The sequence below is a fragment of the Rhincodon typus genome, chromosome 20 (genome assembly GCF_021869965.1).
Source record: "Rhincodon typus isolate 14 chromosome 20, sRhiTyp1.1, whole genome shotgun sequence".
NCBI lineage: Eukaryota > Metazoa > Chordata > Chondrichthyes > Orectolobiformes > Rhincodontidae > Rhincodon > Rhincodon typus.
This window is the reverse complement of record NC_063351.1, coordinates 13,193,552-13,215,087: the sequence shown is the minus strand read 5'-3', so window position 1 is coordinate 13,215,087 and position 21,536 is coordinate 13,193,552. Positions and strand designations below refer to the sequence as shown.

At 39.8% G+C, this 21,536-nt stretch overlaps 2 protein-coding genes and 1 pseudogene across 4 annotated transcripts in view; 2 read left to right on the top strand and 1 right to left on the bottom strand.

The window, feature by feature from the left end:
* rpp30 (ribonuclease P/MRP 30 subunit) overlaps window positions 1–19,386 on the bottom strand; it is a 34,728-nt gene extending 15,342 nt beyond the window's left edge. Inside the window, exons 1-7 of one of the 3 annotated variants that reach the window (XM_020512813.2) lie at window positions 19,260–19,386; window positions 18,832–19,085; window positions 11,248–11,303; window positions 9,998–10,054; window positions 7,004–7,078; window positions 4,652–4,723; window positions 1,188–1,277 (exon numbers count right to left, since the gene is read on the bottom strand). In XM_020512813.2, the coding sequence (XP_020368402.1) occupies window positions 1,188–1,277; window positions 4,652–4,723; window positions 7,004–7,078; window positions 9,998–10,054; window positions 11,248–11,303; window positions 18,832–18,913 (432 nt within the window). In that variant the 5' untranslated portion in view covers window positions 18,914–19,085; window positions 19,260–19,386. Of the gene's footprint in view, window positions 1–1,187; window positions 1,278–4,651; window positions 4,724–7,003; window positions 7,079–9,997; window positions 10,055–11,247; window positions 11,304–18,831; window positions 19,086–19,169 lie in introns of all 3 variants that reach the window. The other 2 variants (XM_048608920.1, XM_020512814.2) reach the window with 2 other exon arrangements.
* On the top strand, window positions 17,674–18,059 carry LOC109913322 (annotated as a pseudogene).
* A 19-nt stretch (window positions 19,387–19,405) lies between the features above and the next one.
* kif20bb (kinesin family member 20Bb) overlaps window positions 19,406–21,536 on the top strand; it is an 84,104-nt gene continuing 81,973 nt past the window's right edge. Inside the window, exon 1 of the mRNA XM_048609166.1 lies at window positions 19,406–19,693. The gene's annotated coding sequence lies outside the window, so the exon portion shown is untranslated. The remainder of the gene's footprint in view (window positions 19,694–21,536) is intronic.

Below are 21,536 nucleotides of genomic sequence, written 5' to 3'. Positions count from 1 at the left end.
CATGTAGAATTTATGTACTACATCACATGCAAATGCAGTACTGCGCAGGAAAGCAGGCACAATCTGAAATGCAGTTAAGCAGTGGGGAGAGGCGTCATCAGACACAGGAAGGAAGTGAATCTCTCAGAGTGAAGAGGAAAGAGGGCCCACCAGGCTGATGGTGGGTCTGCTGTACTCCACGCAGCTTTCTTCCCCCAACTTCCCTTCTGGTTCTCTCCCAGGTCATAAGATTGTCCGTCTCCTGATCTCTGACCCCCTCACCTCTCCCTGGGTGCTGACACGCACCACCCCCCCAACATAAGTCATGATCATATTATGTATTTCTAAATGCTCTGCTATTACATCCTTTACAATAGACTAACATTTTCTCAATAGCAGACTCAGAACTAACTGAACTGTAGTTAAGGCGTAGAGCTGGATGAACACAGCAGGCCAAGCAGCATCAGAGGAGCAGGAAAGCTGATGTTTCGGGCCTAGACCCTTCTGCAGAAAATCCTTTTCTGAAGAAGGGTCTAGGCCCAGAACGTCAGCTTTTCTGCTCCTCTGATGCTGTTTGGCCTGCTGTGTTCATCCAGTTCTACACCTTGTTATCTCAGATTCTCCAGCATCTGTAGTTCCTAATATCTCTGAACTGTAGTTAACCTGTTTTTTTGTCTTCCTCCCTTTATTTTGAAAGATGGTACATTAGCAGCTTTCCAAACTTCTGGGACTTTTCCAGAAAGTATAGATTATTGGAGATTACTATTAGTGCATCCATGATGTCTGTGGCTACTTCCTTTTAATATGTTAGGATGAATCTCATCAGGTCCAGGAGACTTCAGTCTTCAGCAGCATTTAGCTTCCCTAGCACTGCTCCTCTAAATGATATTTATTCTACTTGTTTCCTCTCCTCCTTTTGCCCCTTTGCTATTTAATAATTTTGGAATGCTGTTAGTATCTTATACCGTGAGCTTTCCAAATTCTATCTTCCATTTGGTTTGGCAAGATCTGTGCCAGACTCAACTCAATATTTCCAGTTATTATGCAAAATACTTCACATCCTGCTATTTACTGCTTGCGATCAAAGCAAATTTGATGTTATTGGTGATCTTCTACTTTTTATTAACACATTTTTCAGGTAAAAATGGCCATTTTGTAAAATGATTATTTATTTCTAATCTACCTTTTGCTGAGCAAACAGTACTTACCCCATTGACTGAAGGCCGTCTAAAATGGTATGGTTGTTTCTCGATCACATTAATACAAATTAAGTCGATGTCCAAGGTCATACAAGCTACCTGTTAAATAGTAATTTGTTATGTCACAAAAATATTTCATTAAAAACAAGGTTTAACAAAGTAAGTTTTGCTTAATTAAACAGGATCTCCACAATTCTATCATATTTAGAAGTGAAATTTCATTTTGGGAATAGGAATGAATAGGACAGCACAAAGGGATGAATAGCTTTTTAAAAAGTTACAATTTTGCTCCTGGAGAAAAGAATGAAAACTGTCTTGCTTTTGTGATAACCCATTCTTTAATTAGTTATTTCTCTTTTACTTTTCGCTATTTTCTCTCTCATTTTTATTTGGGGTGTTTATTTATCTCCTGTCACCAATCCTTTCTTACTATTAGTTATGTCTGAATCTTTCTGCACAAGATGCCAAATATTTCATTGTAATGCATATATTTTCTGTTAATTTGTTTAAAGGGTGCTTGATAGTAAAGATGTTCTAAGTGAAGATAATTTAGTGGGATGAGACAAGATAACGCAGGTGGACCATGCATATTGGGGGTGGGGAGGAGAGGCAAGCCCTCCCCAGATATCCTAAATTAATCTATCCCATTTGCCAGCATTAGTCCATATCCCTCTAAACCCTTCCTATTCATATAGCCATCCATATGCATTTTAAAATGTTGTAATTGTACTAGCCTCCACCACGTCCTCTGGCAGCTCATTCTATACATGCACCACCCTCTGCATGAAAAAGTTGCCCCTTAGGTCCCTTTTAAATCTTTCCCCTCTCACCTTAAACCTATGCTCTCCAGTTTTGGACTCCCCTATCCCAGGAAAAAGAGTTGACTATTCATCCTATCCATGCCCCTCATGATTTTATAAACTTCGATGTGGTCACCCTCAGCCTCCAACACTCCAGGGAAAATAGCTCCTGCCTATTCAGCCTCTCCCTATAGCCCAACCCCTCCAACCCTGGCAACATCCTTGTAAATCTTTTCTGAATCCTCTCACAATATCTTTCCTATAACAGGGTGACCAGAATTGAATGCGGTATTCCAAAAGTGGCCTAACAATGTCCTATACATGACCTCCCAACTCTTACACTCAATGCACTGACCAATAAAGGCAAGTGTACTAGATGCCTTCTTCACTACCCTGTCTACCTGTGACTCAAGGAACTATGAACCTGCATCCCAAGGTCTCTTTGTTCAGTAACACACCGCAGGGCCTTACCATTAAGTGTGTAAGTCATGTCCTGATTTGCCAAATTTTCCAAGATGCAGCACCTCACATTTATCTGCATTAAACTCCACCTGCCACTCTTCGGCCCATTTGCCCATCTGATCAAGGTCCCACTGTACTCTGAGGTAACTTTCTTTGCTGTCATCTGCAAACTTTCTAACCATACCTCCTGTATTCACATCCAAATCATTTACATAAATGACAAAAAGCAGTGGATACAGCACTGATCCTTGTGGCACACTGCTGGTCACAGGTCTCCAGTCTGAGAAGCAACCCTCCATCACCACCCTGTCTCCTAACTTAGAGCCAATTTTGTATCAAAATGGCTAGATCTCCCTGTGTTCCATGTGATCCAACCTTGCTATCCAATGTCCCATGCAGAACCTTGTCGAAAGCTTTACTGAAGTCCATGTAGATAACATCCACTGCTCTGCCTTTGTTAATCTTCTTTGTCATGACCTAGTTTGCATAAGCTCTCCTCATAAGCGAACTACTGAGGTATCATTTTTGCAAACGTAGGTTGTACTTCCTCCAACGGCAATATATCTTTTCTAAGCTGTGCTGCCCAGATCTGCTCAAAGTGTTTTATATATCTGCAGCATGACTTCTGCTTCCTTGTACTCCAGTCCTTTAGAAATAAAGGCCAGCATTCCATTAGCTTTCTTGATCATTTACTGCACCTCTTGGTGACATTTTCATAGGATCCCTACAATGAGGAAAGAGGCCACTTGGCCTATTGAAACCACAATGACCATCCAAAGAGTATCCCACCCGGACCTAGTTCCCCCACCCTGTCTCCATAACCCTATATTCATTGTGGCTAATCCACCCAACCTGCATATCCCTGGACACATTGGAGCAGTTTTAAAGATCTATGCACTGGAACTCCCTCAAGTTTCTTTGGACATCCACTACATTTAATGTCATACCATCTAGAAAGTACCCTGATCTACTACATTTTGGTCTAAAATGGATAACTTCATATTTGCCTACATTGAACTTCATCTTCCACAGCTTTGCCCATTCACTTGGTCTGTCAATATCCTTGGAAATTTTATGCTATCATCTACACTGTTCACAGTGCCGCCTAATTTTATGTCATCAGAAAATTTGAATATAGGAGATTTTGCGCCATTATCCAAATGTTAATAAATAATGTGAATAATTCAGGCCCTAATACAGATCCTTACAGGACACCACTGATCACATCCTGCCAATTTGAGTACCTACCCATTATCCTTATTTTCTGACATTTGCCACTCAACCAATTTCCCAGCTATGTCAGTAATTTGCCCTCATTAGTTGACAGTTTCTTACATAGAATTTGATAAAATTCTTTCTGGAGGTTCAATAAGGTTTGTCAGACATGACCTACCTACCATGAATCCATGCTGGCTCTTGCTGATGAAATTAAAATTTAAGGTATTCAGTTACTCCATCTTGGGCTATAGACTCCAACAATTTCTCCACCAGAGATGTTAGGCTAATTGGTCTGTAATTCCCTGATTTTCGTCTTTCATCCTTCTTAAAAAGCAGAGTGACATATGCAATTTGCCATACCATAGGGACATCTCCTATATCTCGGGAACTCCGAAATTACCACCCATTCATAAGAACAACTTGACTGTGAGCGTAACAACCTCATCACGCAAGATCTGAAACGGGAAACTTGCTGGGATGTGCAGCAAGTTGAAGCAGGGAGAACAGCAAACATTCTCATTAAACTATTACAGGAGTTCGATAATATCTTTACAGGTGGGGTTCTTCTAGTTGATTTTTTATTACACAACATCAAGAGGTCCAGCAGCTGGCAGATACCATCACTATTGTAAGTTTTTCTGTCCTAGATTCTTTAATCTATGTTTCCAACACCTAGGCTCTTATATTGGGCAGGTTAACGCTGCAGGAACATCCTGCTTATGAAGATGACTTAAGCCAAAAACAGACAGTTTCAGTTTAGACAGACATAGTTTGTGAAAGGGAGGATTGGACTTGATTCGCATATTCACTTATTACGTTCACAAGTTTTAATATTGATGCGGAGAGGAAAAAAATTATTTGTAGATGCTAAATTAGCAGATTTTTTTTTAAAAAAGCCATACACCTAAAAGAACAACTGAAATAAAAGCAAGAATATGTTCATTTGTAGATAGATATTTGTAAATTACCCTCTCTTCAAGCTTCTGGACTTACATGAAACAACTTCTCTGTTTTTGGTAACACAGCCACAATGTCATATGATCTGGTATGCGGGGAGGTAGTTCTCTGGAACAAAACTGAGTATTAAATGTCAGGGCAGAACATTAACTTTGTTTAAATGAAACTTTAATGCAAGTAAAGCAGAAATATGACTAGATTACATTTGTTCTAACACTTAGCTACCAACGTGCTTTGTTTGCAGAGGAACAAGAGCTAAATTTTCCAAAAAAATTAAACGAAGTGACAAATTTCGGGGAGTTTTATTGGGGGAGAAGGGGGTGTCCCACTGCAAGTCCTAGCAATTTTTTCCCCTCTCACTATTTTAACACTTCTTATCTCATTAAACATGCACTATGCCTCTGCTCTCACATGCTCAGCAGCAGCAAGATGCTTGTTAATGCCAGGAACTTCTAGCATTCACACCGTGGCTGTCATATTTAACCCCCAGCTGTGCATCATTTCAAGCACTGGTTTGAACTAGCCACCTGGGTCAGTGTGGTGTCCATGGGGACTGGGGGAATATGCACCAATGCTGCAAGATGACTGATGATCTTTTCGTGCTCCTCAAATGAAGTAGCATCATCCCTCATATTCACTAACTCTACTGTTGCACCCACCTCCCACCAAGACTGTCTACCTGTCTAGACTGGCTCTCATACACTCCATCTGTCCAATCTACTAACTCTAACTGTCCTTTGCGCTTCCCACTTGTTCACTTGGGGCACCTCACCACCTTTCCTGAGACAAGAAGGCCCCCGACTGACAACAGTCCCCCTTGACTGTTCGTTGCTGCCAAACATGATGATGCCTATTTGTTTGCATTAAAAGGCAATGCAAAGCAGAGATGCTGTAAGCATCCAGTAAGTGCAAAGTGAGTGAGCACCAAGTAAGCAAGCTAAGAGTCCTGAGATGCACTGTGTTTTGATGACTGACATGGGTGCCTATCAGAAGATAGTGTCAGTGAACTCCAAAAAATGCAGTACTGCAGTGCTCGCCTGTATTATAAGCAAGTTTAAAATGAGCCATTAAGTGATAAGCCTGGCACTTAGCCAATGGCAACTTCCAATTGTGGGGGATGCAGGTAGTCACTGCCCATGAAGCCTGCATGAGGTGTTGCGAAATGCTGGCCAAGATGGAGGCCAGAGAAGACACTGGCAAGTAGCAGGTAGACTCAGGCTTTCATCTAGTTATCAGCTGCTATCTAGATTCTCTCTACTGATTGGGAAAATAACAAATTACATAAAATGAGGCAAACTTCAGTAATAATGACATATTAATATGTGCTAATAAGCTCTGAGCCGCGAACTAGCAAGTTTCTTAGCTAGCCATGAAAACCTAGGATGATAAATCTGACTTTTTAATTTCGACATCGCACATATCATTTTCATATTCACACCATATTTTTCCTGAGTGGTCATTGCCCAAGTTGTTCACAGGCTGTAAAATAAATTGGCCCTACATTTACGTTTCTGCAGTTCTCAAACACATACAAAATGAAAAATAACAATGGTTATCATGAAAATGTATTTTGAACACATGCATGAAACTCTCATTTTAAACGTAACTTTAAATAATCTGAAACTAGCTAACCTGTACAATTTAGAACAATAATTTTCCTGACATCAGGTCAAATTTCACAGATTTGGCAAAATCTAAAGACAGTTGACAGACAACTTTAGTGTTAATAAAATCAAATGTTCTTAATCAGGTTTAAAATTTCATAGGCTACCACCCAAATGGAATACTCCTCAGTTGATCAAGTCATTTAATGGGGTAGGCTTCCACATTCATACCCAAATATATTCAGCTCCACTTTTTTCGCTACTCTCCTCATTCCAAGATCACTGCTGCTCTTTGCTGAAAAGCTGAAAATTGCTCTAATTAAAGGGTGATCAAAATTATGCCACCTGAATTTGTGGACTTTTGCCTCCCCATACTATTGCAGTTAAAACCCTAATCTACACCTTCTTCATTTTCATATATAACATCATTGTTGTGCTTCACTCTGCTCACCAATAAGATAGTACCTTACAAACTCTCCACACCTTACTATTTCAGCTGCTGTTGTTTCAAAAATCAGTCCTAAAGGAGCTGTTGCTGTCTCCTGTAATTCCTTTTCCCTAGTCAACTTCTACCATACCTTATTTAAAAGCAACCCTTTCTGAATATGATTCAGTTTCTCTCAACTTCCTTCATCAACCAACACTTAAAAATGTTATGTGTCAACAGCCCTAATGTCTTTTCTTCTGCATTGTACAACATAATCTTTTAATTAGTTTGAAAAAAAAAATTTACATCCTGGAAATCAAATCTCCATAAGATTAGACATTAAGAATCTGTACTCACCAGATCATTGCAGTGAGAGGCATCAGAGACAATCACAGTAAGTCTGGTCACAATTTTAATTGGTTTTGATTTCCCCTATTCAACAGAAATTCTATTAAACTCAAGTGTTAACTATTTCCGGTTTTACTTTTCAACAATCACAGCAAAACATATTTATTTCTTTGTCGCATCAATTTTCCATCATACTTCAGGTTTAAAAAGTGTGTGGAAATAATCTGAAACAGCACTAAACCACCCTAAGAAAAAAAAGCAGGCATAATCATCAGCGCTATTTTCAATTAATGTTCAGAATGCATTATGATTAACTTATAAAAAGCAGCAATGTAGAGAATTGTAGGGTTTTAAGGTTTAATATGGCCATCATGACAGTTTTATCCTTAGCCACCCTACTTCCACTCGTTAATTTTTCATCTACATTATGTCTAATTTTGACATTCATATATTTATAACAGATATTTCGAATTAATTCTGGTGAAAGGTCATTAACCTGGAACATAAATTGTTTCATTCCTGACCTGCTGAATATTTCCAACATTTTGTGTTTCTATTTCAGACTTTAGCTAGTGATTTATTTGATCTGTTCCTCAGAAACTGTGGAGAATTTAATAGATGCAGTGTAAGTAAAAGTTAATCATCTGTTCACCCTGTCACTGCACATGCTAACTTCTACAGGGTTGATGGTTAACAACCTAAGATGAAAATACTACTTGTTACTGTCCAATTTACTTTTGTAGTGACTCTCAGATATTCTCAGCAGATCGCTGGGGACCCACAGTGGTTGCGGTGATCCACTAGCCATAAGACACAACAAGCCAGAATCATTGTTCCAATACTTGCAAGTTCACCTCCTGCATGTGGCACGAGTCAATATAAAATGCAAGCAACAATAATGTTTAATCAAAAACAACACTATCTTCCATTAATCATGTTTTTATCATGGTGAAAATTTATGCCTGGTAGGTGGCCTGCAGTTATAGAGTCATACAGCACGGAAACAGACTCTTCAGTCCAACCAGTCCACGCCTAACATAATTCTAAACTAAACTAGTCCCACCTGCCTGCTCTTGGCCCATATCCCTTCAAACCTTTCCTATTCATGTATCCATCTAAATGTCTTTTAATCTTGTAATTGCACTCGCATCCACTACTTCATCAGCAGGTTTATTTTACACGCAAAGCACCTCCTGCGTAAAAATTTGTCTCTTACGTCTTTTTTAAATCTCTCTCCTCTCACCTTAAAAATATGCCCACTAGTTTTGAAATTCCCTATCTTAGGGAAAAGACAACTACCATCAACTCTATCTATACATCTTATTATTTTGCAAACTTCTATCAGATCACCTCTCAACCTCCTATGCTCCAGAGAGAAAAAGTCCTAGCCTCTCCAGCCTTTCCTTAGAAATCAAACCTTCCATATCTGGCAGCATCCTTGTAAATCTTTTCTGAACCCTCTCCAGCTTGATAATAACGTTCCTATAACTCGGCCACCAGAACAGGACACAGTTTTCCAGAATAGGCCTCACGAACGTCCTGTATAACCACAACATAACATCCCAACTCCTATTCTCAAAGGACCGAACAATGAAAGCAAGTGTGCCAAATGCCTTTTTAACCACCTTGTCTATATGTGACACAAACTTTAAAGAATTATGTACCTGCAGCCCGTAGGTCCCTCTGTTCTACAACACTACCCAAGGCCCTACCAATAACTGTATAAGCCCTACCCTTGTTTGTTGTACCAAAGTGCAATATCTTGCATTTATCCAGATTGAACTCCATCTACCATTTTCAGCCAATTGACTCATTTGATCAAGATCCCTTTGTAATCTTAGAAAACTGTCTACAATGCCACCAATTTTGGTGTCATCCGCAAACTTACTAAGCATGCCTCTGCATTCTCATCCAAATCATTTATATAAATGACAAACAAAAGAGGACCCAGAACCGATCTCTGTGGAACACCGCTGGTCACGGGCCTCCACAACCCTCCACCATTATTCTCTGTCTCCTGCCGATAAGCCGATTTGGTATCCAATCGGCAAGCCCACCCTGAATCCCATGTGACCTAACTTTGCTAATTGGTCTATCATAATTAACCTTCTCAAAGGCTTTACTAAAATTCAAATAAACAATGTCTACTGCTTTGCCATCAACCACCATTTTGGTAGCTTCCTCAAAAAACTCAATCAAGTTTGAGAGACATGATTTTCCTTGCAAAAAATCATGCTGACTATCCCTAATTGATTTTTGCCTCTCTAAATGCCCATAAATCCCATCTTTTATAATCACCTCAACAATTCACCCACAACCAAAGTCAGACTCACAGGTCTACTGTCCCCCAGTTTCTCCTTATAACCTTTCTTAAACAGAGGTACAACGTTAGCCACCCTCTAGTCATCAGGTACCTCAACCTCAGATGATGCAAATATTTCTGCAAGGGGTTTCATAATTTCCTCTTTTACTTCCCACAACATTCTGGGATACATTAAATCAGGTCCCGGAGATTTATCCGCCTTTATATTCTCTAAGACGTCTTGAGCTTCTTCTTCTGTAATGTGAACTGTTTTTAAAACATTAAAGTTTATTTCTTTGCATTCTCTAGACTCCATTTCTTTCTCCACAGTAAAAGCGGATGCAAAACATTCATTTAGTATCTGTTCCATCTCTTGAGGTTCAACACAAAGATGACCTCCTTGAATTTTAAGGGGCCCAGCCCTCTCTCTAGTTACTCTCTTGATCTTAATGTACTTGTACAATCTCTTTGTATTATCCTTAAACTTACCTACCAATGCTATCTCATATCCCCTCCTTGCCTTCCTGATTTCTCTCTTAAGAATGCCCCTACCCTCTTTAAATTGATTAAAAGACTAAGTTCTGCTAGCCTACTCAAATGATCTGGGAATGACAACATCCGAAAGTCACTGTACCATGGTGGGAATTAGAGAAAATAAAATGCTTCAAAATCATATTTGCAAAATCAATTTTTGTACATACCTGCACAATAGGCGGTGATGGGAAAAGTTCTGCAATAGATGTTGGTTTGGCTATTTCCTGGAAAACATTTTATCATCGTAATAAATGCCAAATTTAAAAAAAAACAAATTCAAATACATAAGTTGATCTCCTGTTGCTTCACTGATGGCCAAAGTGTAGATATATCTAAAATCAGAAATAGCAAAAATAATCTACTCTTGCATATAAAGTATTCATTGCAACAAAAATTTATACAGCAATGCAATTATGAAATGCAACAGCAACTTGTATTTATACAGATTGTATGGAAATGTTACTACTGACATTTACTAACATTTTCAACCCATGAAATGACAAAATAATTACTGGCACTCAGCAGTAAAAAAACAGAAAAGTGACAGGTGGTGGTGGGGGCTCAGAAACTGAATATTTTATTGTTGGAATTACACATATGACTGTGTGGTTTACTTTTAACAGACTTCAAAAGTCTGGATGTGGAATAAGTGTCGCAGTTATAGATGGGAAGGTGTATGTAATGGTGGGCACTGAGTTTTGGTGCCAACTATGAACAGAGCCTCAATTATTTGGTGGGATTCCTGGAAGATGTACTGCATTTAATTTAATAAAATGTAAAAAAAAACTCATGTCTCAGGGTAGATTGCTGTGCTGTTACTTCCAAATTTCAGAATACAAAATCAAACATTGCAGATGCTGTATCAAAATTAAATAAAAATTAAAAATACTGGAATACTCAGATCAGGCAGTATCTGTAGAAAGACAGAACAATTTATGCTTCAGGTGGGCATCTGTTTTAGAAATGGGGTTCAGGACACTGAAGACATCTGATATGTAGTTAACTGTGTGGGATTTTTTAAAAAGAGTGATTAAAGATGAGTGGGTAAGGCAGTGTATAATTTAACAAATATATTTCAAAACTTAATTTGGGAATAGTTATATTATAAACTCTGTCAACAACATAAAATATAATTACTGTCCCCGTACTATGTTCTACTATTTTGATTTACGGCAAAACAAACAATGATGTAGAAGTAGTACCAACTTTACCCCATGGATATTGGTTACTTTGTGGCAATAGCCCATTGTTAAGTGATTTCTGATTTCTTTTTAAAATGAATGTGAAACCAGAGTCCTAAAATCACCATGCCCGAAGACAAATAACAGATATTAAAAACTTTTAGATAGGTAAAAATGATGATTTAGGCTACAGAAACCACTTTGTAGAATTTAAGACATTAACAAAGCTTCCATACCTGCCTTTTCCCTTGAAACTCAACCACGTGATTAAGTGCAACTGTTGAATAACCAACTAGAGAACAGAAAATACATCATAGTTTAACTGTTTCTATATTGTTACGACATTACCGATCAAACATTGCAAATGAAAGGTCTGAAATAAAAACAGAAGATGGAGAAACTTCAAATTTTGCAGCATTAAATATAACTGACATGAAATGATAACTGTTTCTCTCTCCAAATGCAGCCAGACCCACGTAGTTTCTTCAGAACTTACTATTTTATTCTAGTAGCATATAAATTAGGTACAAATCTTTCAATCTGTGTTTATCTGTGTGAAATCTTACGGATTGACATTTTCTTTTCCTGGTAACAGTTCAGAACTTTTCACACTGTCTGCTTCAGTATATTTGAATTTAATTTAAACTACAATGATCTGTGTAAATAGTTGTATGTACCATAATTCTAGTGCTTATATACCCTCTTGTCTGTAATGCCACATATCCAGGTACAAAAGACAATTGAGATTACTCAAGTCTTCAAAGCATAAACCATCAACGGAAGATGGTACAGATTTCCAGGTTTAATGAAGTACAACCGTACTTTACATCCTCACCCAAAAACAAGTGGCTGCAATGCAGTAAATATTTCTGTCCTGCTTTACAGGTGCAATTAAAAATGTAGAAATCAAGCCAAGAGCAGATATGGAAAGAAACAAAAGCAAAATACTTTGATTTTGAAAACTGGAATAAAAGCAGAAACTGCTTGAAACAGCAAGTAAGGCAGCATATGCAGAACAGAAGAAGTTAACCTTTCAAATCAATAACATTTTGTCAGGATTCAAATTAGGAGGGGAAAAAAAACAAATCGTGAGCTTACTCAAAGAAATGGATTTAGTGAGGGTAAAAAATTTCGAGGGAGTGCCTAGATAGCGGAAAACACAGCTGCAAAAATAAAACAAACAAGAAATAAAGGAAAGTACAACTGGTGAACCACATAATAAAAACCAGAAGAACTGTAGATGCTGTGAATCGGGAACAAAAACAAAGTTGCTGGAAAAGCTCAGCAGGTCTGGCAGCATCTGTGAAGGAGAAAACAGAGTTAACGTTTCGGGTCCAGTGACCCTTCCTCGGAAGTATTGCCTCCTTAACAGTATAAGTAGTAGATCATTATTTCAATTAAGAGTAATGGCTAGTAAACACCACTTCTCATTCTTTAACCAATTCCTCATTTAATACACCTTGTGAAATCCAGCCCTGCTATTCTAAAATACTTTAATCACAAATATTAAACTGAAGTTTAACAACTAAGCAAATAGAAAGATAATTAAGGATGGTTTTGAATCTGAAAAGAACAAGTTAATCAGAAAAGACAGACAACAGCAAGTCTGTGAAGGCGGTATCTCTGAAAAATTAAACTGCATTTATTTCAATGCAAGAGGTCTTACAGTAAGGCTGATGAACTCCGGGCATGCTCGGGAACATGGGATTGGGGCATCACAGCCATTACAGAAACCTGGCTGAAGGATGGTCAGGACTGGCAGCTGCATGTTCTGGGTTTCAGATGCCAGAGGAAGGATACAAAGAGGCAAAAGGACATTTTTGATTAAGGAAAACATGAGGTGTTTAAAAGGCGTTCAGCACGCTTGCCTCGATTGCTCAGTCCTTCAAGTATGGGAGTTGGGAAATCATGTTGAGGTTGTACAGGACTTTTTAAAAGCCTCTCCTGAAATACGGTGTCGAGTTCTGGTCGCCCAGTTATAGCAAGGATATTATTAAGCTGGAGAGGGTTCAGAAGAGATTTAGCAGGACGTTGCCAGGTATGGAAGGTTCGAGTTATAAGGAAAGGCTGGGTAGAGTGAAACGTAGGAGGTCGAGAGGTGACCTGATAGAACTTTGTAAAATAATGAGGGGTATAGATAGAATTGATGGCAGTTAGCTTTTCCCTAGGGTGGAGGATTTCAAGACTAGGGGGGGAAACACAATTTTAAGGCAAGAGGCGTGATTTTAAAAAAGACATGAGTAAATTTTTCATATAAGAACGGTTCGCGTGTGGATGAACTTCCTGAGGAAGTGGTGAATGTGGGTACAATTACAGTGTTTAAATGACAGTTGGATAAGTGCATGGATACGGGCCAATAGCAGGCAGATGGGAATAGTTTAGTTTCAGATTATTTTTAGCGTGGACTGGTTGGACTGAAGGGTCTGTTTCTGTGCTGTATGACTCTATTACTGTTGTAACTAGAGAAGATATTTCTGAAAAATCGTCCGGTGAAAATGTGCAGATTGAAATACAGTAAAAGGAATGATCACCTTTATGGGGTTGTACTGTAGACTCCCCCCAACAATCAGTGGGAAGTTCAGGAGCAAGTATGTAGAGAGATGTCAGATGTGTCTAAGAATAATAAGGTTGTAACAGGAGGTGATCTTAATTTTCCAAACAGAGACTGGGACTACTATAGTGTTAAAGGTTTTGATGGTGAAGAATTTGTGTTCAAGAAAATTTTCTTTGTCAACGTGTAAATATTCTTACTAGAGAAGGAGCAAAACTTGACCTTCTGTTGGCAAATAAGGCAGGGTAAGTGACTGAAGTGATAGTTGGGGGACACTTTGGGTCTAGTAATCATAATACTTGTTTTAAAATAGTTATGAAAAGGATAAGCCTTCCATCAAAATTAAAGTGTTTAATTTGAGTAAGACAAATTTTAATGGTACAAGATAAGAACCTGCAAAAATTGATTGGAATAGACTGTTCACAGGTAAAGGGACGTTTGATAAGTGGGAGGCTTTCAAAAGTGTGATAACGAATGTTCATTATCATTATGTTAGAGTGAAAGGTAAGGTTGGTAGGATTGGAGAATAATGTATGAATAAAGATATTGAAGTTCTAGTCAAGAATAAAATAGAATCGTATATTACATACAGACAAGTGGGCTCAAATGAATCTCTTGAACAGTACAAAAGAGTGTAGAGGCATTCTTTAAAAAAGGGATCAGGAAGGCAAATACAGATTATGAGATAACCTTAGCAAATATGGTTAAGAATAATCCAAAGAGATTCTAGAAGTATATTAAGAGCAAGAGAGTAACTAAAGAGAGAGTAGGACCCCTTAAAGATCAAAGAGGTCATCTTTGTGTTGAATCTCAGGAGTAGGAGAGGTATTAAATGAATATTTCATGTCAATTTTTGCTGTGAAGAAAGAAATGGAGGCTAGAGAACCTCAAGGAAGTAAATACTGATGTTTTGAAAACAGTTCACATTACAGAAGAGGAAGTGCTGCAGATATTAGAAAACAAAGGTAATAAATCTCTGGGACCTGATCTCGTATATCCCAGGACATTGTGGGAAGTTAAGGAGGAAATTGTGGGGCCGCTTGCAGAAATATTCGTATCGTCTATAACTATGGTTGGGGTGCCGGATGACTGGAGAACAGCTAATGTTGGCTTTTGTTTAAGAAGGGATGCGAGGAGAAGCCTGGGAGCTATAGACCTGTGAGTCTGATGTTGGTGATGAGTAGGTTTTTGGAGAGGATTCTAAAAGATAGGATTTACATGCACTTGGAGAGGCAAGTAGTGATTAGGGATAGTCAGCATGGCTTTATCCGAGGAAATTATATTCCTCAAACTTAAGAGTTTTTTGTGGAAGTAACCAAGATGATTGATAAGGGCAGAGCGGAAGACATTGTATACTTGGACTTTAGTAAAATCTTTGACAAGGTTCTACATGGTTGACTAATTAGTAAAGTTAGATCTCTTGGGATTCAGGGTGGAACTTGTGAATTGGATACAAAATTGGCTTTACAGTAGGAGACAGAGGCGCAGTGGAGGGTTGTTTTCAGATTGGAGGCCTGTGAACAGCAGTGTTCCACAGGTATTGGTGCTGGGTCCACTTTTGTTTGTCATTTGTATAAATAATTTAGATGAGAATATAGAAGGCATAGTTAGTAAGTTTGCTAATGACACCAAAACTGGCAGTATAGCGGACAGTGAAAAAAGTTTTCTGAGATTACAAAGAAATCTTGATCAATTGGTCAATGGATTGCAGAGTGGCAGATGGGGTTTAATTGGGATAAATATGAGCTATTGCATTTTGGTAAGACAAACAAGGGTTGGACTTGTACAATTAAAAGTAGGGCCTTGGGCAGTGTTGTAGAACAGAGACCTAGGAGTTCAGGTACATAACTTTTTGAAGTTTGCCTCAGATATGGATAGGGTGGTTAAGAAGGCCTTTAGCACACTTGTATTCATTGCTTAGACTTCCGAGTACATGAGTTGGGATGTTACGTTGAGGTGGTACAAGAGGTTGGTGAGGCTTCTTCTGGAGTACTTTGTCTGGTTCTGGTCGCCCTGTTATAAGAAGGATTTTATTAACCTGGAGAGGGTTTAGAAGAGATTTACCAGGATGTTGCCAGTAATGGTGGGTTTGAGATATAAGGAGAGGCTGGGGCATTTTTTCACTGGAGCATAGGAGGTGACCTCAGAGATTTATAAAATCATGAGGGTGTAGATAACATGAATGGTAGATGTGTTTTCCCTAGGGTGGGGTTTTCAAGACTAGGAGGCATATTTTTAAGGTGAGAGGAGGAAGATTTCAAAAAGACATGCGGGGTAATATTCTATTGTTTAAACAGAGTGGCTCGTGTGTGGATGAACTGCTAGAGGAAGTGGTGGATGCGGGGGTGCGTTTCCAACACATAAAATGTCTTTTAAATAAGTACATGAATAAGAAATGTTTGGAGGGATATGGGTCAAACATACGCAGGTAGGACTAGTTTAGTGTGGGATTATGATCGGCACATAACTCTGAAACCTATCATGTTATTTCAGCCATTTGGTTTGTCTCCAGCACCCCTTTATTTTTAAATGTTTTGTAATTATCTCTCTGCCTCAGAATCAAATTATAACTCATCCCTTCACTTACTATTCAGCTGTTGACACTTTACTCACACCATCTGACACTGTTGATCACCTGCTGAGACTTATTACTCAGCCTGTCGACACTCCACTCACATCATTTGCACGTTCTTTTGTCTCTTTACCTATAAATTCAGTGCCTGTGTGCTTCTCTTCACTTCACCTGATAAAAGGGCAACACTCTGAAAGCTTGTGATTTCAAATAAATCTGTTGAACTATAACCTGGTGTCATGTGACTTCTGATTTTAGGATTATGGTCGGCACAGACCTTTTGGTCCAACCAGTCTATTTCCATGCTCCATGACTCTAAGTGAACAACACTCCATAGCTACACAGAGAAATTAAGTTGTTTCAATAATATTTAAATGTAACATTGAGCATTGAGAAGAGATGTTATGGTAGAAAATGTAAATGTTTGTTTTGGCCTATTGAGGATCCTGGATTTTTGAGCAAAAAAATTAAACAGTAATGCACATGCAAATAGAAAAGGTTTTTCCTTCATATTGGAGGCAAAGCCAAAATGATTTCTCCCTCCAATTATTGGAAATTGAGTGCTTTTATCAATTTGACAACATAAAGCACGAAGCACAACAGGAAGGGCATGGATTGGATATGGCAGGATTAACCACAACTTACAGCCATGTGTAAAGGGGGTCTTGTGGCACAGTCAGCATCTCCACCTCTTAATCAGAAGGTCAGAATTCAAGTCCCACCTTTTCCAGAGGTGGGTCATGACACTCCTGAGCAGCTGTGTTGAACTTTTTAACCCAACAAATGATTAAAATTGATCCTGGGATAACCGGACATCAAAAAAGATATTTTTGTCGCATTCTTTCACAGGACATGTGGGATGGTAGTAGACCCAGCATTTGCAGTTGAGACGGTGGTATTTTCAATCATTGCAGTCCTTCTGGTGAAGGTGCACCCAGTGTTGTTAGGGATTTTAGCCCTGTAACAGTGAAGCAACAGCGATGTAGTTCCAAGTCAGGATGGTGTATAACTCGCATGGAAACTTGCAGGCTGCATGCTGATAATTCTACTGTCTTTGTTCTCGTACATCATCTTTTATATGGTACGCACTGCTACCACTGCACCCTAGTGGATGGGGTTGACTATTTAAATTGGCTGATAAGGACTTAAGTAAATAGGCTGTTTTTTCCTGCATAGTAGACATGCTTCTTGAATGTTGTTGGAACTGGATTTACCCAGGCTAACAGACAGCATTTCAGCAGAGTCCTCAGTAGTGTCTCGCAGATTGCCACTAGGCTTTGGGAAGTCAGGAAGTAGGTTACTCACTGCAGGAATCCCTATTTTCCAACTTTCTCTTTCAGCCAACCATAATAGTTATATGTCTGATCCGGCTGAATTTCTGGTCAATGGATGTTGATGCTAGGAGTTCTAGTAATGGTATTACCGTTGAATGTCATGGAGAGACAATTGGATTGTTCTGTTTGAAATAGTTGATACCTGGCACTTCTGTTGCTTGCCCCTCATCGGCCAAGCCCAAATGTTGTCCACATTTTGCTGCAGATGGCGTCAGGGAGCAGGACAGAAAACTGCAAGAAGTGGGACCAAAAAGGAGTATGAGAAATTGGTGCATAAGCAGTTGCAAGAAGAAAGAGAGATGCGAAGTGCAAAGCCTCCAGTACCAATCAGGCATGAGCTTTCACGCCACAATGATTATAAATTGGATTTGGAATCCAAATTAAGAAAATCCATAGTCATCGCAAAGACAACAGTCTGATATGGGAGGATATTACTGGAATGTTTGTGACTGTGTATTGAAAGATTCCATCAACTTCCTGGATCACATCAATGGTAAAAAACACCAAAAGAATGTGGGAACGTCAATAAAGGTTGAATGCTCAACTGTGGACCAAGTGAAGAAATGTTTTGAGACCAATAAAAAGAAATGAACTGATTCAGTATATGAGAAGTCAAGGATGGTAATGAATCTACAATCAGGAAACATCCCTATTCTGAACTCATATTGGTGAAGCATCTGAAAATAATTGGGTTTAGGTCTCTGCACTTAGGAACAGTCAGGGGTCTTCTGGTGCAGTGGTAGTGTCTCTACCCTTGGACCAGGAGGCCTGGGTTCAAGTTCCACTGGCTTCAGAGGTGTGCAATAACTCCTTTGAACAGGTAGATTAGAAAATTAGGTTTAAAAAAATACACTTGGAACAGTTAGGGATCTTGTGGTACAATGGAAGCGCCCCTAATGTGGGGCAAGGATGCCCAAGTGGAAGCCCTACCTGCTTCGGAATATGTCTGAACAGATTGATTATACAATTTCTACCCCGAGGAAATCCCACAGCGATCTCCTAGCACTGAGATGGCTGGCCTATAAAAACTTCAATCTTTTGTGTTAGACATGTCTTGAAATAGTAGAGAGTTTTCGCTCTGATCCGCATTGACTCCGATTTTGCTGTGTCTGAAGAACAGCGCGGTGTACGAATTTAATTCTGACAATAATCTCCAGGTTGGGAATCACCATTAAAACTAAATCCTATGCAGTTCACTCAATGCGGTTTGTCAGTCCCCTAAAAAGGGTAAAAGAACTATTTCACATGACAAGAGAACATTTAAAAAACATTAATTAAATCCACTCTTCTGAGACATTCAAAGAGTGAAACTGTAACGTACTTTAAGACATTGCAACGTGATTTAAGAAGAAACAATACTCACGGTGTGCCGCTGTTTCTATTAGACTTTGCAATCTCTTTCTGTCCGTGGTGTTGACGATGTTCAAATCTACAAAAGGCGCCATGCTTTCACAACGTGAGGGGAAATGTTTGCTCTTCCTGGGCTCGAAAGGTCAATATTTACGCCCGCAGGACTTCGCTCAAAGGCACCGTCTACTGTCGATCCCACTTTAAATCAAAGACAAACTCGAAAAAGAACAGAAAATGCTGGCAAAGCTCGGTTATGCAGTGCAGCATCTGTGAAGAGACAGAAACAGAGTTAAAGGTTCTGGACGGCGACCTTGCATCAAAGCAAACTCATGCTGAGCTGGACCGTCATACTATCATTCCCAGGCTCCTATCCGCATTCCTTCCGATTAGCATCCTTACAAATAAGAACACAAACTAAGCACTTTCTCCTCATCTTGTCACCTTACGATGGTCTTCCATGAACCGCAGAACCCCTGCGCAGCTGCACCGCCCACTACCCGTGATGCTCCGGGAAGCTGTCAGCTCGCTATTGGTGGGATTTAAAAACCAGAACGCGCGGCAGGAACGTTAGTCCGTGAGCGCGCGGCAGGCAGCGGCTATTAGAGCCACTAGGGTCAATCTGTGATTTATAACTGAGTTCTGGTGGTCAGTGTTTGTCTGTATGAGAGCGATCACAACTAAGTTCTGGTGATCTATGTATGTGCGTATGAGAAGGATCATAGTCCCAGTCCTGGTGCTCTTGTCTGCCTGAGAGATCACAACTGAGTCCTGGTGGTCAATGTACGAAAATTAGGCCGGTCACTTCGCTTCTTGTCTGTGGCCGCTCCTGAACAAGTGCCAGTCTGCTCCAGAGGGTTCCGGTCTTCGTAGACCAGGTAAGTCCGCTGTCGCTGTTCTTCCGTCCCGGTGAATAGAGTGCACTCTACTCTGTCCATGGGCACTGGTGAATTTAATACGTAATAAGGTTCCACTCTGAACTCTTCTTGTAAACTGTTGTTGATTTAGGTGGACCTAAAGGATCCTATGAATTGGACAAGCTCCGGAAGATGTCCGTGCACTTGTCTAATGTTACATTCTCGACCAACATCACTGAAAACCTTTTGATATACGTTTGGTGGGGTGACTTCCCACAACTCGTGCGAGTGTTCCGGAGACTATTCTCTCCATTCCGTACATTGGCCTGGTCCTCTCCCTTTTTTTGTATTTATCTAGCTTCCCTCTAAAAGGCACCATTGCTAGTTGCATGGACTTTTCGTGGTGACAAGTTCCACGTTTTCAGCATCCTGGCGGTGACATGTTTTGGAGATCTGAAGTGAAGAGGAAGTCTTGAGTAATGCCAGTGACCCTACGATTGTGACCAGTAATCGGACAAATCCAACTGTGAAAATTAGTCATCTTCCAGCTGTCAATTGAAGGAGTGATCATTAGGAGAAAACTGAACGGACTGATTACATTTATTAAACGCCTACTCCATGAATCAGTGTGCGATTTGGCCATCAAGAGGTATAGTTGACAGGATAATCACAGCCTACGAGAAAATGGCTGATGCCTACCACAATACTTTTTCAACTTGACAATGGCCTTCGACTTTGTAAATTGTAAGGTATTCCAGAAGATTCTGCTGAAGTATAGCTGTCTTCCAAAAAAGAAATTGCTTGCTTCATGACAATACGAGTGGTGATTTTCGGCAATGGATCCATCAGGCCTCTCTTGAGGTTAAGGCAGGTGTCGAGTAAAGTTGTGTTATTGGCCCAGTTCCTCTTTTTGAATTTTTTTTTTCCTAGCTGCTGTGTTCTGTCTGACTAAAGAGTAGCTCTTATTTGGAATTCAGTTTATTAATCAAATGGATGGAAGACTACTTACTCTAGGATGTGTCCAACCAAAAGCTAAGAACAGCAGGCTTAAGACATTGGAATTCAATTTGCTGCAGCAGTGAGTAATGTGTGGGAAATTAATCTGCAGAAAATAAAGTCCTTTACTAAGGCATAAGAGAAGACTTGATATTTGGAAGATAAAAGCTCTACATCGGCAAGCTCCCAATGCATGTTTCCCAGCCCTATTGATTAGGATTCTTGAGTGCTTGGAGAATTTGGAACACTTGCGCCAGTTTTGGATTTAAATAATTTATTCATGGGATGTAGGCTCTACTGGCTTGGTCCACCTTTCTGTAGATGCATCCATAATGTTATTTGGGTGAGGTGATTGGAGTTGCATGATTTTGATACAGCGCCACTGAAGGAATGGCGATCCCATTCCAAATCAGAATGTTGAGTGGTTTGGACAGGACCTTGCATTCCCATGTACTGTACATGTCCTTCTAGATGGTAGTGATAATAGTCCACTCCTGCAAGACAGCAGCAGAGTTGGCTCCTAAGCTGGAGCTCATTTGCTCCAATTGGTTTTTTTTTTTTTTTTTTAACTTCTATTTTCCTTACTTACCTCTTGAGCTTGGGTGGCATCGACAGCAGAACTCGTGGACCTCAAGTGAGGCCAGCGCGGACCTCGAACATTTTGTAAAAGAGGAGGTGGCAGCAGCAGTGATGGAGCATGGCAGTGGCTGGAGCCCAGATGAGAACAGTGACTGGCCAGTGGCAAAGGATGACGGTGGTAGTGGTTGGCCTTGACGACTGGCAGTCTGCGGTGATCAGGGCCAAAGTCTTGAGTGGTGGCAAAGCCAGGAATGCTCAGATGGGTCTTAGCCCAGCATGGGTGAAAGCT